The sequence below is a fragment of the Lates calcarifer genome, linkage group LG15, assembly GCF_001640805.2.
Source record: "Lates calcarifer isolate ASB-BC8 linkage group LG15, TLL_Latcal_v3, whole genome shotgun sequence".
Taxonomy (NCBI): domain Eukaryota; kingdom Metazoa; phylum Chordata; class Actinopteri; family Centropomidae; genus Lates; species Lates calcarifer.
Genome location: NC_066847.1, coordinates 24,247,250 through 24,260,648, shown reverse-complemented (window position 1 = coordinate 24,260,648; position 13,399 = coordinate 24,247,250). Strand labels below are relative to the sequence as shown.

Here is a 13,399-nt window from a genome sequence, read left to right as displayed (position 1 = left end):
GATGTTGCTTTTACACATACCACCCACCTAAATATTGCACACCATCACAATGGCAACAGCACTGCCCAGTGGCAGCGTCCTCCCCCCAGCAGGAAAATGCTCCCATCACACCACAAAAACTGGTTCTGGAAAGTTCCAAATCTGATCCTGAATACCAGAACCCAAGGTCTCTCAACATTATATTGTAACAAGATGATCAATGTTATTCACTTCACCTGTCATTGGTCATGATGGTATGGCTGATCAGTGTATATTAAACCATCTATAAATTAATAAAGCCAAATTTCACTGGATGAATCAAGTGAATCTGATTACTTTCGATTATGTATTACCTGACATGGAATATGAAACAGAAACTCCTGCACAGTATTTCAGGCTCTTTTTACTGTAGTGCTGTCAGCATGCTATTGTTTCACTCTAAGGTTGCATTTCACAAAAACTGAAACCAGACAAGATCCAGACCAACAAAAAAAAAAAAAATCTGCTTAGAACTAACTGGCTGGGATGTGTTTGTGAGTGTGTTTAGTGTGATCTAAATCTGCAAACAGACTCAACCTCCTCCTACCTGACTGCAAGGGAGTTGCAGGCATCCCCTCAAAACAAATACATACATGCTCTGTTAAACAATTATTAAGTTCAGTTATTTGTTCAGTGGTTCCTTTTTTATGTGTTAATATGCTGAGGATTGTTTCTATGTTTTTGTTTGCTGTGCTCTCTGTTTTTTTTTTTCTTCTTTCTGATCTCTCTGATGTGATTCCCTGGGATCGGCATTGTCATGGAGGCACCTAAGAGAGTGTTGCTGTCAAGGGCCTGTTGTGTTCAATTAGTCTGTATATGTCTGTAATGTAACAAGTCCGTAAAAGACAGAGCTCTGCCAAAATTTGGATACTTAACTGGTTCCTGCTGAATGAATATATCTCACTAGTCACTGCTATTCTCATTAACCTTACAGTGATTTATCGTGTTGACACTGTTATCCCATCCAAGTAGGTTAGGCTGTACCAAAACAGCAAGCATTGGGTTAATAAAAGTCTGAAAATATGCCTACATTAAAAGAAACTGGCATTTCTATGTGGTGACAGACAAAGGGTCAGCAAGTCGGACAAAAGTTCACCACTGGAAATGCAGGGGCGGCATGGCTCACCACCACGATAAGCAGAGACCAGAGTCCAGCTCTAATCAAATGCCTTGATCTTGGAGTGGAATTAAAAGGACAGGTGGTGGAGCAGGTGGGTGCCTTCAGATACCTGGGCAGTGAAGTGCACAGAACCCTGCTCTTTTCTCAGCACAGTGACTCTGTGTCTGTGCCGAGCAGTGCCTCTTTCTGATGAGGAAACTCAGAAGTTTTAATGTTAGGAGAGATATTTGAACATGTGTTAACAAAACAATATTTAAAACGCACACCGACTAACAGAAAATAAAGTTTTTCTGATTTCTGATTCTGACCCATCAAAGATGAAGCTCTTTTCTTATTCTTGAAACTGTACTACATATAATTACATACTATGTAACCCTGGTGCACTAATATATAATATATCAGACTACTGTGTATCTGTAATGCCTGTTCAGCTTAAATTTGAGTTTCAACACACAACTTTCAATTTTACATTAAGTAACTAATATAGAAACATTAAGTGACACATGATAGGTCATATAAAAAAAGACAAAGTGATAAAGAGTTAAAATATGGTGGCTCAGTGGCTCGAATAAAATATTTTCCTACTTGTAGAAAGGTGAGTAAACTGCTCCCTCTAGTTGTGTATTTGAATAGAGCCCCTGTCCTCATCTTCTCTACAGTGATGAATGTAAAATCCTGCTCTGCACTTTAGGTAGATTAAACATACTGATACCAGTTCAGCAGGTATATTAGAGTTTCATAAAAATATTGAATAGATAAGTTTAAAATTACTAACCTAAATGAATATAAAAACAACAAATCCAATGAATGCGAATATTTTACAACATCAAAATATTATCATGTAGGTTATATGTATTCCATAGGGAGCTGAACTTCAGACATCTTGAATGTCTGTGTTTGTATACAGATGGACAAACTGAACCATGAAGTTTCATTTCTTTGTAAATGATGCAATGATGCTTCTCTATTTTAGACTTTTTGCCTTTCCTTTTTGCTTTTTTTTTTTTTTTTTTTTTTTTGGCCTGTCTTGAATCCTGCTTTGATCCATCAACACTAGAAAAACCTTGCCTTTACCTGTCTGCCTATCTTTGAGTCATGCATCTGAGTCCTTTACCTGGCCCACTGAGCTGTCACAGCATTACTGAGGTGGTATTTTCTTTAGATTGATTTAAACAAAACTCACAGCAAAGATTGTTTGATAAATTGACCATCAATTAGTTGAAGGAGAGATATTGGCAAAGAGAAACATGGAGAGATGTGGCAGAAGGGAGAGCAGGAAGGACAAGTGAATGGATAGAAGGAAAATGGAAAAAAGAAGGCATAAATGAGAAGGTCACATTATTGAAGGGAGAGGAAAATGTCTCAAAGAATCTCTGAAAATGTCCACACATGCAGCTTGTGGAGGTTGTTAACTTGTTCTATAAAGATCACTTTGACCCACTGAATAGTGTTTTCCACACCATTGGGTGCAGATGAAATTTTGAAACTGCAGTGAACCTCTTTCATTTGGTCTAAGCATGAATGATTTAGAAGTTACTGAGAAATGCTTATTTCTATGGCTGACTTACTGATACTTCAACTCCTGATAATGCTAATCCTTAACTTTTGTTTTCTTCGCCGGTAAAATGCAAACTTTAAAGCAACCTCATGGCAATAATATTAAAGGTACCCTGTGGTGTTTTTGACAACTAGTAGGGATATGGAGTAATGTACGAGTGGGTGCCCATTTTGTTTAATTAGGAGGATGAACATGGTTCATTTTTATAAGAAACACTGAAGGTCAACAGAACTTTGCTTTTTTCCGTTTGCAAGAAAAAGCACTGGACACCTTTGAACCCTGAAGCATGGAAGCATTGATGAAGAGTGGGAGGAATCAAGAAGAGCTATAAGAAAAGAAAAGAAAAGAAAAGAAAAGAAAAGAAGGAACATGGAAAGAAATGGGTGGAGGAAATATGGGAAATGGAAAGAAAGGTAGGTGAGAAGAGAACATTATTTAAGGGGAGTAAGCAGTCTGTTTTTCTTTATGCAGACAGAAACTCGATCATGACATTTGTTAGTTAATCAATCTCATATTCTATGTAAAAACATGTAAAGAGGAAGCTTGAATCCCCACTTGCCTCAGCATTGGAGTGCTCTTGATCAATACATTTCTCTCGAATTACTCCAGAAAGCTTGCTGACACACCAACAACACAAACTCCCCGTGTGATTGCGTGTTTGTGTGTAACCACACCTGTCTATGCAGCTGCTCCCTGTTGCAATGAAAAAAGTTGTGTAATCAATGTGCTGGCTGACTGAGGATTTTAAAAAGCTTCATTAAAAACCTGTAAATACCATCACCTTTAATAAGATTGCATTCTCTGTTTGTTTGTTTATTTGTTTGTTCTGAAGGTCATTACCACAACAAAGAATGGTGCATTACATCTGATAGCTCATTTCCATATAAAAGTAAAAATCAATTGTAGCTCCTACACCTCATTAAACCAAATTATTCTTACTATTTCTGTTTCTCTCTCAAAATAAATAAGCTAATCCCCTCTTCAGTGCAGTTCAGTAGTAATGATCCAGTGTGGTTTAGCAGGCGGGCATGTGAGGAAGCTTGGCTCATAGATTGCACAGCATTCCTGTATTCCCATGATTACACATTGGATTAATTATGACTCATACACTGGCAAACATTTTAAATCATATACATATCTACATATGAAATAGTACTTTCTCATTATAATCACATATCTCCTTTGAATTAAGTTAAAATCTAGAGCAACTGTTGTCTTTTTATTTAAATTCATTCTAATAAACAAATAGTAATATTTTATTAATAACTGCAATTTATAGAGCACAGGACAGAGGCTATTATGCAAGAGAAAATTTAAAGGTCGTTTTTACTTTACATTAGCAGCACGTGGCCAAGTCACACATTCACACAATAAAATAAAGGATTATGGAGTAGCTAAAAGAGAAATGTATACTATACTGTATGTACTTATAAGAAGCCTGGAAGTGCACTTCATCTAATTTCTACATGTTCATTTGAGTCAGTGAATATTATGTGAAAAACCTTAACCTGGGAATCAACAACAACACTCAATCTCATTATGAAAACAACAACAACATGTTTTTGTGGATGAAGTAAAGATGGCCAGTTTGTGTTAGTGGCTTATCATTATCAAATGCCCAAATACAAAATGGGTTACTTTTGTGTTTCTAGAATAGGACCAAATAATCTTTACTTCCTGGGGGCCAAGACATTTATCTCTGTTTCATTAATAAGACAATAAACACCAGTCAGCATTAATACAGAAACATAAGTGCAAATGTTGATACAAATGATGCAATTAAAAACTCTCTGTATGAAGTTATTTTCTAGCAGTTTGTTCATTATTTTGTTGCTGTTGGTACAAATGATCCCCTGTGTATGTTTTTGTTTGTTTTGTCAGAGTGGACTTTCTTACTGGCTGTAGTGTAATGCCAGGTGTCAATTCATAGTGTCACCAGTAGGTGTCGCAGCCACATTTCTAACAGATCGGTGAGAGGTAATGGTTTAGCTCAGCCGGCCGTTCAGCGAAGATAGCATGCTTCAAAGTGAAAATGCGGATGCACCGAGGTAAGTGCTGTTATTTAAAAAAAGTTATCGGCACTTAAAGCCCTCACACAAGTGACAACAGCTGCTTAGTGTGAATGTTTTTTTCTCCTTAATATCACCATGTTCGAGAATCAAACCTCCGTATTCCTTCAACCCCCTGTCAGTCACGCACACACACACACACACACACGCACACACATTAGGGCTTGAAGCCGGGTCATCCCTGTGAGGGACGCCCCCCACCCCCCGACCCTCAGTCATTATAGTGATAATAGTGTCTGCACCCTCGCGGTGTGGATTCACTTAATTGAACTCTGACGAGTCGGCAGGATTGACAGGGCATGAGCTCGTCCTTTTGGAACAGCTATAATAGAGATAGAGAGCGGGGCCTTTTTGGGGGGGGGTCTCTCCATGTCAGAGCTTCCCAACAAATTCTCTCTCTCTCTCTCTCTCTTTTGAAACATCAAAACCGGCACAGGCGCATTCCTGTACGCGCGTTACCGATCTCACTTCTGCAACGTGAACGCGGCCAAATACAGCGGCAGAGAGGGACTCAGAGGACATTTGAAGACTGGAAAGTCAGTTCGGGTGATATTTTGAGTCAGTCTATGCACGTAAAATGATTTTTTTTTAAATAGCTGCCATAATGAAAGCATTCAGTTTTCTGTCACTTCTTCAGATCCATGTGGCCAAATGACGCACGCTACAAAATGTATAATTTTATTCACTAAGTGTACACATCAGCACATTTTACCACCGCAGTATATATCATGGTAACTGTTATTAACTCAGTGCAAGTGAAATTAGTTAAATACTGGATTTTTTGTGAAGATGTTGTTGGTACTTGTTACATTTACCTCGTGCATCACTTGTCATGTCTGAAATGTTGTGGGGAAATGATGAGGACGTTTTGTGCACGCAGGATCTAGAGATGGGATCTGCTGACGGCGGGGGGAGCAAACTCCACCCAGCAGATAGGATCTCAGGCAGGCGGAGCGGAGGGCAGCTTGTGCCCAAAGGGCTCGGGCTGGTTGGTCGGGACGCTTGACAAGTCCCGCAGAAAACTTCTGAGAGAGAGGGGCAAAGTCCAGCCTGAGCGCGAGGGAAACGGGGGTGGAAGTTAACGCGTGTGGGAGCGTGCCGGGGAACTAAAACAAACAAACAAAAAAAAATATCGCAGGTCATTTTAAAGAAATGCTCCAAAGATGGCGGTGGTAATATCGACGGGAGTTTCGGGAGCCTCCGGAGTGCAAAAAAGTGGATTTGTGGAGGTTTTGGTGCGGGAGCGGTGGCACAAAGTTTTGGTCAACTTGAACGAGGAAGCGCTCACGTTAAGCTGCGAGGAGAGCGGCGGCAACGACAACGTGAGCGACAATGTCAACTCCAACGGCGTCAGCAACGGATCTTACCTTGATAACAACAACGCTAACTCCAACAACGGCCCCAAAACTGTGCGCACCGCGTTCACGGACCTCCCGGAGCGAGTGCCCGAGGCGATCGCCAACAGAAAGCGGTGCGTCAAGGTGACCAAGCAGGAGATCGGGGGGCTCGGGATCAGCATCAAGGGAGGGAAGGAGAACAAAATGCCCATCCTCATCAGTAAGATATTCAAGGGGCTCGCCGCGGACCAGACCCAGGCTCTGTACGTCGGGGACGCCATCCTGTCCGTAAACGGCATGAACCTGCGAGACGCGACCCACGACGAGGCTGTGCAGGCGCTGAAACGGGCCGGGAAAGAGGTGACTCTCGAAGGTACGAAACCTGAATAGACTGTATGTGAGAGGATGACAGAAACAGTGGAGAGTGCATGGGTCAGGGATTCCCAAACTTTTTTTTTCATTCCACATACATGCCCTTATTCATGTAGTGAAATTCCACAAGATAAGGTCTCATTTCAGGAAGCCCCCATGTGAGTGTTAGTGCTTACGTTGATGAAGGATTGTGCTGCATATCTGGGGAGATAAGAGTTAAGTTTTAGATCTTAGTTCAGCTAAGCACACTCTGTGTTTGGAGCACACTGGAGGCCTAATGTAACCTTTCTGAGAGATCCCTAAGGAAGCTCTGCCACACTACTCATGGAAATCTCATCCATCAGGGAAGGAAACATGTTATGTAGTGTTGAGAGTTCTCACCCTACATGGCTGCCTATGTTCTTCATTGATGTTGGGTTGTTTTTTTTTCTGCATATCCTCCAGTAGGTCAGTGGCTCTCTTTCAACTCTGGTGCCCAGGAACACAAAGTAGTGCAAGTTTTCTACTCTACCTGCCAGTTGATTGCATTCACTTAGCGTCCCAGGTATAAGTCACTCCTTGATGAGATGAACAGAACAAAAACCAGCATGCCTCTGATTGTTGAAGCCTGGCAATGAAAACCTCTGCTGTAGGATGTGATTTATTTTCCATTAGAGAAAGGAGCTACTAGTTAATACTAAGAGCTAAGAAAGGAAAGGTGGTATTTTTCTTACTTATTTGTTAACAGAGTCACAGTTGGTTGTCGTCGTACAGTCTCTCTCCCAGGGAACCAAATTAAAAAGAAGTGAAACTTTTTTCTGGCATCTCAGCAAATTTATTTGATTCACAGGAATAAAGGGGAATACACTGTATTTAGAGGGTGTATGCAGTGCAAATTTGCTGTCAGGACATGCTCGCTTTATGCCATAGTTGGGAAACGAAAGGAGGCCGACCGGTGTTTTTTTTTTTTTTTTCTTTCAGAAAAGAACAGTTTGGATTTCTAAGGAAACAGTTATTATGCAACCAGAGGTGCCATGGGAGGAACATGCACGATCAAACTAATATTGTCTTCCTTTACCTCCTCGTGCACTCCTCTTAGCAAGGCCATTCAAACCAGCCCTTTCCTCTAGCGTCCTTCACACACACACACACACTTAAGCACACACGTAAACACACACGCACACACAGACGCGCGCACACACACACACACACACACACACACACACATTTGCAATACACACTTACTTTTAACTCACACAAGTGCACTGTGCAGCCAAGTCAGTCTTGGAGTTGTTTTTAGCCAAATTTGAAAGTGAAAATTAGGCTGATGGCAGGCAGATTCCACTCTGAAAGCTGAGCATCATTTTACCCCCTTTACACACACACACACATGTGCACACACGCATACGTATGCAGGCACAAACAACACACACACACACACATATATTCACGCACTGGAAAATGTGCCCACTTCTGAGTTTTTTTTTTTTTTTTACGTGTTCCTATGAGGACTCTTGGACCCAAGATAGTAAGAACAAAGTGTCTCTCACTTTCTCTTTGTCACGCTCTCTCTCTCTCTCACACATACACACTCTCTCTCATTCTCTCTCTCATACACACACACACACACACACACACATGCAAACATGGTGATGAGCCTTCCCAGGGGGGTACAGGGGGCTATACTGCAGAGGGGAAAGCAGGTCCCAGCTGAAAACTTACTGAGATAAGAAATAAGAAGAGAAGGAATGGAGCAAGCACGGAGAAAGAGAGAGTGAGAGAGGGAGAGAGAGGGAAAGAGAGAGGGAAGGGGTGGGGTGGGGATGGGGGGTGGAGCTGAAATGTGAATTTAATGGGAAAAAGTGCTGAGAGGGAGAGAGATACAGTAGGAAGAGACTGGGACAGAAGCAGAGCTAACGAGGGAAGCTAAGAGGCTGATATACAGATGACAGCATGGGTTGACTTAAGGGTAACGCAGTAGTTCACCATAACTGCACTCTTACTGAGATCATTTGCATTTGGGGGAAAAAAAGCAGTGAAACACAGAGGAAGAATACAACGTGACATTTTCAGAGGGTTTCATGAACCTCTGAGGGTGTGAAAGGTGCTTAACACGTAAAACCAAGCATGTAAATTTTTGTTTCAAATAAAAGACAAACGCAGTGAGATGTAAATCCTAAAACTTCCTTTTTTATTCGTGAGAGTAAGTAAGCCGCCTTTTAAGATGTGAGAGAATGAGAGAAGCAGACTGTGCTACATGAGGAAAGAGACCAGGGGAAAACATTTGATCCAAGTGTTAGGTGATGATACATGTTTCATGGAGGAGAGGAGTGTGTGTCTGTGTGCGCATATTGTACTGTATTTTTCAGCATTTTCTGTAAGTGTGTCTGCGAGAGAGCTTGCACACGCTTGTTCGCAGTCTGTGTACTTTACTGTAGCACTGACAAGCCATCCTGAAACTCATTAGGAAGATGGAGGACAGAGTCAGCTAAAGCAGACGGTGACTGCTCACTCCCACCTGATGCAGGCTGTTTGAGGACAGCAGGTTTACCTAATGGTTAGAAAACTGCTCTCCGGCCAGGCCGCTAGGGTTCAAGCCCCCCGTGTCAGAGAGCATTCGCTTGGTTAAAGAGCCAGTGAAAGAGACGCTGACTCTTTGCTGCTTCTGTTCAGTGGCTCAGCATGCAGTCTGACAAGCCAAAAGTGGATTTCCCTATGGGGATCAATCAAGGCTCTGCAGCTGTGTCACGAAGCTCCTGGCAACGGCAACCAGCACCATTACTGTGGTCCAGTGAAAGATTGGTTATCTGCAAATAACGCCCTCAATTATATATCGATGGAAAATAATAAATACTGTAGTTACAAATTTGTAGTTGAGTACAGAATATAGCCAATTTAAACCCTATACAGCTTGTACAGAGCTGCATGACATTCACACTAAAGATTGTTAGGTGAGCTAACAAGGACAACCTGGACAGCAACCAGCATAACATCATCAATGGCTCTGCTCTCCTCAAGAGTCCCAGTGAGCGTGAGAGTGAGAGTGACAGTGAGCCAGCGTGCACAATACTGAACTTAGAGCACCTGCAGTAAATGGAATTCAGCCATCATTATTTCCATCTGTGCTATTGCTGCTGTGACATGTCAATATGTCCTCAGTATGAAAGGCCTAATGGCCAGGTGAGTAAGTAGACATGTTTGGAATTTCTGTATTTCTACTTATTTTCTTTAAACAACTTCTTCCATCACTGGTAACTACACTGTGAATGTCTTTAATCAGAGACCATCCTATTTTTATGATTCATTTTGTGGAGACAAATATGTACAAAAGGCACAGAGTTCTTCCAACTATAAGAAGCCTTTCTCCTCACCTTTGAAGGTGGTAATTTGGTTCAAGTTAACACGAGTGCTGGCCCAAAACGTACAAACTTACCTCTCCTACTGGCATTTTTGCTGGTTTGATTGAAAGTTTACACTGCCAAATTCCAACATGATACCAGCTCAGGCCTTCCCACGCCTTTTATGTGTCATGTCGTGCCCCCCTGTACAGAGCCTGTCAGGAGACATGACCCCTTATCTGCCAGTGGTCTACAACAATGAGCAGACTTTACAGGTGTCAGTCCTGGCTGCAACAGGCGGTCGCACATGGATAACTCCTCTTAATGTTCACAGCTGTTAGTGTTTTTCTGTCTCTGTTGCTCTGTTTTGTTTTTCTCCTTTTGTTTCCATTTTTGTCTCACTGTTTTATGCAGCGATGATTGAAATATCAATCACATGAAGGGGGTGTTAATTTTATTCTTTTTCTTAGCATAAAGAGGCATTTGGTTAAGATAAAAAGAGATGAGAATCATTTCTATAGAGAATTGTGTAGTTCAATGCAACATTTACTTTCACTGACCTCAGAGTATAGAATACATAAAAACTTTTGAACATTTTATTTGAAAATTAAAATTAAAGTTAAAAATACAGTGGATAAATAGCGCACACCCAGTCTCATAATGTGTAATGTATCAACTGACCAAAATGATGTTTTCACCTTTTGATATTTGGAAGTTCACTTAGCCACATAGCCAAATATGCTATTTTTTTCACAGTAGCCAACAATGCTGTAGATAACTACTGTATGTAGAGCGACTTAACATCGCTTGTTCCTTTTGAGGGAAGTGGCTTAATTGTTCCAAAAGCCTGATGGGTAGTGTAGTCAATAACTGTTTATATTGTCCATGTAAATAATAGTATCCATCCATCCATTATCTATACCGCTTATCTGTAAGGGTTGCAGGCGGAGCTGGAGCCTATCCCGGCTGAGACTGAACGAGAGGCGGGGGCTTAGCCCTGGACAGATCACCAGTCCATCACAGGTCATACATATATAGACAAACAACCATTCACACTCAAAATCACACATACAGGCAATTTAGAGTCATCAATTAACCCAACTTGCATGTCTTTGGACTGTGGAAGGAAGCCAGTAAATAATAGCATATTTCAGGAATTTGTATTAAATGTTAAACAAAATGTTCAACATGTAGAGAAATCCAAAGCTTGGCAGGCCTGCTGTGTCCAGATACAGTTGCTAAGCTATGTCAATTAACATCAATATCAGGACCATATAATGAAATAACGGAGATGGTTTGGGGCAGAATGGATAGATGTGATGGGAAATGCTGGGTGAAAACAATCCACGTTGAAACTGGGAGTACTAAAGGAAATATTACACCAGATGTATTTCAGTGCAGGTACACAGCATCAAACAAGTGTTATTTATTTAAACATCAAGACAAGTCCAAATAGACTTTAACGTGGAAGCAGAAGAAATTAATAATGAAAAGTCAGACTACAATGAGGAAGAACGTCTGTTAAAACACAGCAGACAGGAAATGAGTCAGTGTCCTGAAACCTCCCCTGCTGAGCCCTTAACAAGCTGTACCTGTCGTCACCTGACATCTGGATGGGCCTGTGTGAGTGTGTGTGTGTGTGTGTGTGTGTGTGTGTGTGTGTGTGTGTGTGTGTGTGTGTGTTGCTGTCAGCGGTGTGATGCAGAGTGTGTGCGCGTTCCTACGAGCATGTACCTACTTGAGTGTATCGATGTGTGTCATCACGGTTCAGTCAGCAGTGTAGTCTAGACCGATGCCACAGTCAATATGTGGTTGAGTGTGAGTGTGTGTGTGTGTGTGTGTGTGTGAGAGAGAGAGAGCCTATGTGTCTACCAGCTGACTGTTTATGTCATTAGAGAAGCTATCATCTCCTCCGCTACTGTTTGTGGAGTCTGACTCAGAGCGGATGATGGTGATGATAATAACAACAACTGTGGCGTTGCAGTAGTGATTGTTGTGGCGAAGATAATAGATTGAATCATTCATTCCTCTCCTCTGTGGATGTTTACACAGCCAAAACAAAAGCGGAGACTGAGAGCTCAGGCTCATCTGTTTTTCCTGTCAGCTTTGTTTGAAGAAAACAAAACAACAACAAAAAAAAAAAACTCCCTTTCCCCTCCAGGTGTAATCATTGTTTTTTTTCATCGCTGTGCTTGTTTTGTTTTGTCCTAGTTTTCTCCTGGTGGTCATCATAAAACAGAGCTCTCCTGCAGAGGAGAAACACTTCAGTTTCACGCTTCAATTAGGAATTTCAGAAATATTTAACAAGGTGACCACAAATGACCCCAAAATATGAAGTCTGTTAGACTGTTATGTTGCTTCACTGACTTCTGTTGAATCCGTGACACTGTGTATGAGTCAACAGCACACTGTAAAAACTACCATCTGCTCATATTTTCTGTGGTTGTGGTTTTTAGTGAGTATGGTGGTTTTTGTTGCCATTTATGGAAATAAAGGAACATGTAACACACAGCTCTGTGGTCAAAACTCTGCTGATCATGAAGATAGGTATCGTACTTTTCACTTTTTCCACTTTTTTTGTGAGAAAAGTTTCTTTGTGCAAACATCTTTTTGGCATTAGGAAAAGTTGCCTTGAAAGTGCTCTGTGGAATATAAGATTTTTTGCACATCTAGCTCTTGTTACTATGGCTGTTGAACACAGTAAGTGGCCATTTAATAATCCCCAATCTCCTCAATATTATGTGTAAATTTTTAATTAATGGCTTCCTAATTCCCCCCCCCTCGTATATGGGAGGTTTTTGTCCTTTAAAATTCAGGGTATTGTGGAGTTGTCACATTTCATGTGTCTTCCTAAACAAACTATGTGATGTAAGCACTACTGCATTTGCCTCTGGTTATTTGATTTTTTGCAAATAAGCTCCTGAGCACTACTACTCTGTCCATTCCCTGTCTGTTCTCAGAATTCAGCTGTACACTTTTTACTTGATTAACTCACAACATTAGTGCCTTCAAGCTTGTCTAAAATATGGCATTTCAGCAAACAATTTCATCAGATCCGACTGCTGTGTTACGTAAACACATATTTCACATCTCTACTTGTGAGAAGTTGTGTGCCTGCAACGAGGTAGTAACTGTTTGACAGGAGGTTCAAAGATCAATGTCACAGAGTCATTGTACCTACGCACATTTCAAATGTCTTTGTTAAATTACTTATGTAAGAAAAGACTTTCAGTGTAGTCACTGTTCATTGTTAAGTTAAGATGATATTTGAACTCTTTTAGATATAGATCCAAATTTTTACAAAAAGTTGCCCTTGAGGCTGGATTTGTAAAGACCTTTTGTGCTGCTGTGATATCCAGATACCTCCACAGGAGTGAAACCCTTCATTCTGCAATCAGAGCCTTTTTCTTCTTTTCTACATCTTTGCCCCCAGTCTGTTCACTTTCCAACTTCTATCAAAAACCTTCTATGCTTTCTCCCACAGGCTTAATGAGAGGAAGTTTCGTTTTTCCTTGAGTACTTTTTCTCACCGACAAAAAAAAAAAAAAAAAAAAATCCATCCGGAGCATATGGCAGAAAGTCCAATGACTTCAGACCTCATTAAATAT

General features: G+C 41.0%; 1 protein-coding gene across 1 annotated transcript in view; it reads left to right on the top strand.

Annotated features, from left to right (window-relative positions):
* Positions 1–5,523: 5,523 nt before the first annotated feature.
* Positions 5,524–13,399, top strand: part of sntb1 (syntrophin, basic 1) — a 34,443-nt gene continuing 26,567 nt past the window's right edge. Inside the window, exon 1 of the mRNA XM_018685834.2 lies at positions 5,524–6,475. Within this exon, the coding sequence (XP_018541350.1) occupies positions 5,929–6,475 (547 nt within the window). The 5' untranslated portion in view covers positions 5,524–5,928. The remainder of the gene's footprint in view (positions 6,476–13,399) is intronic.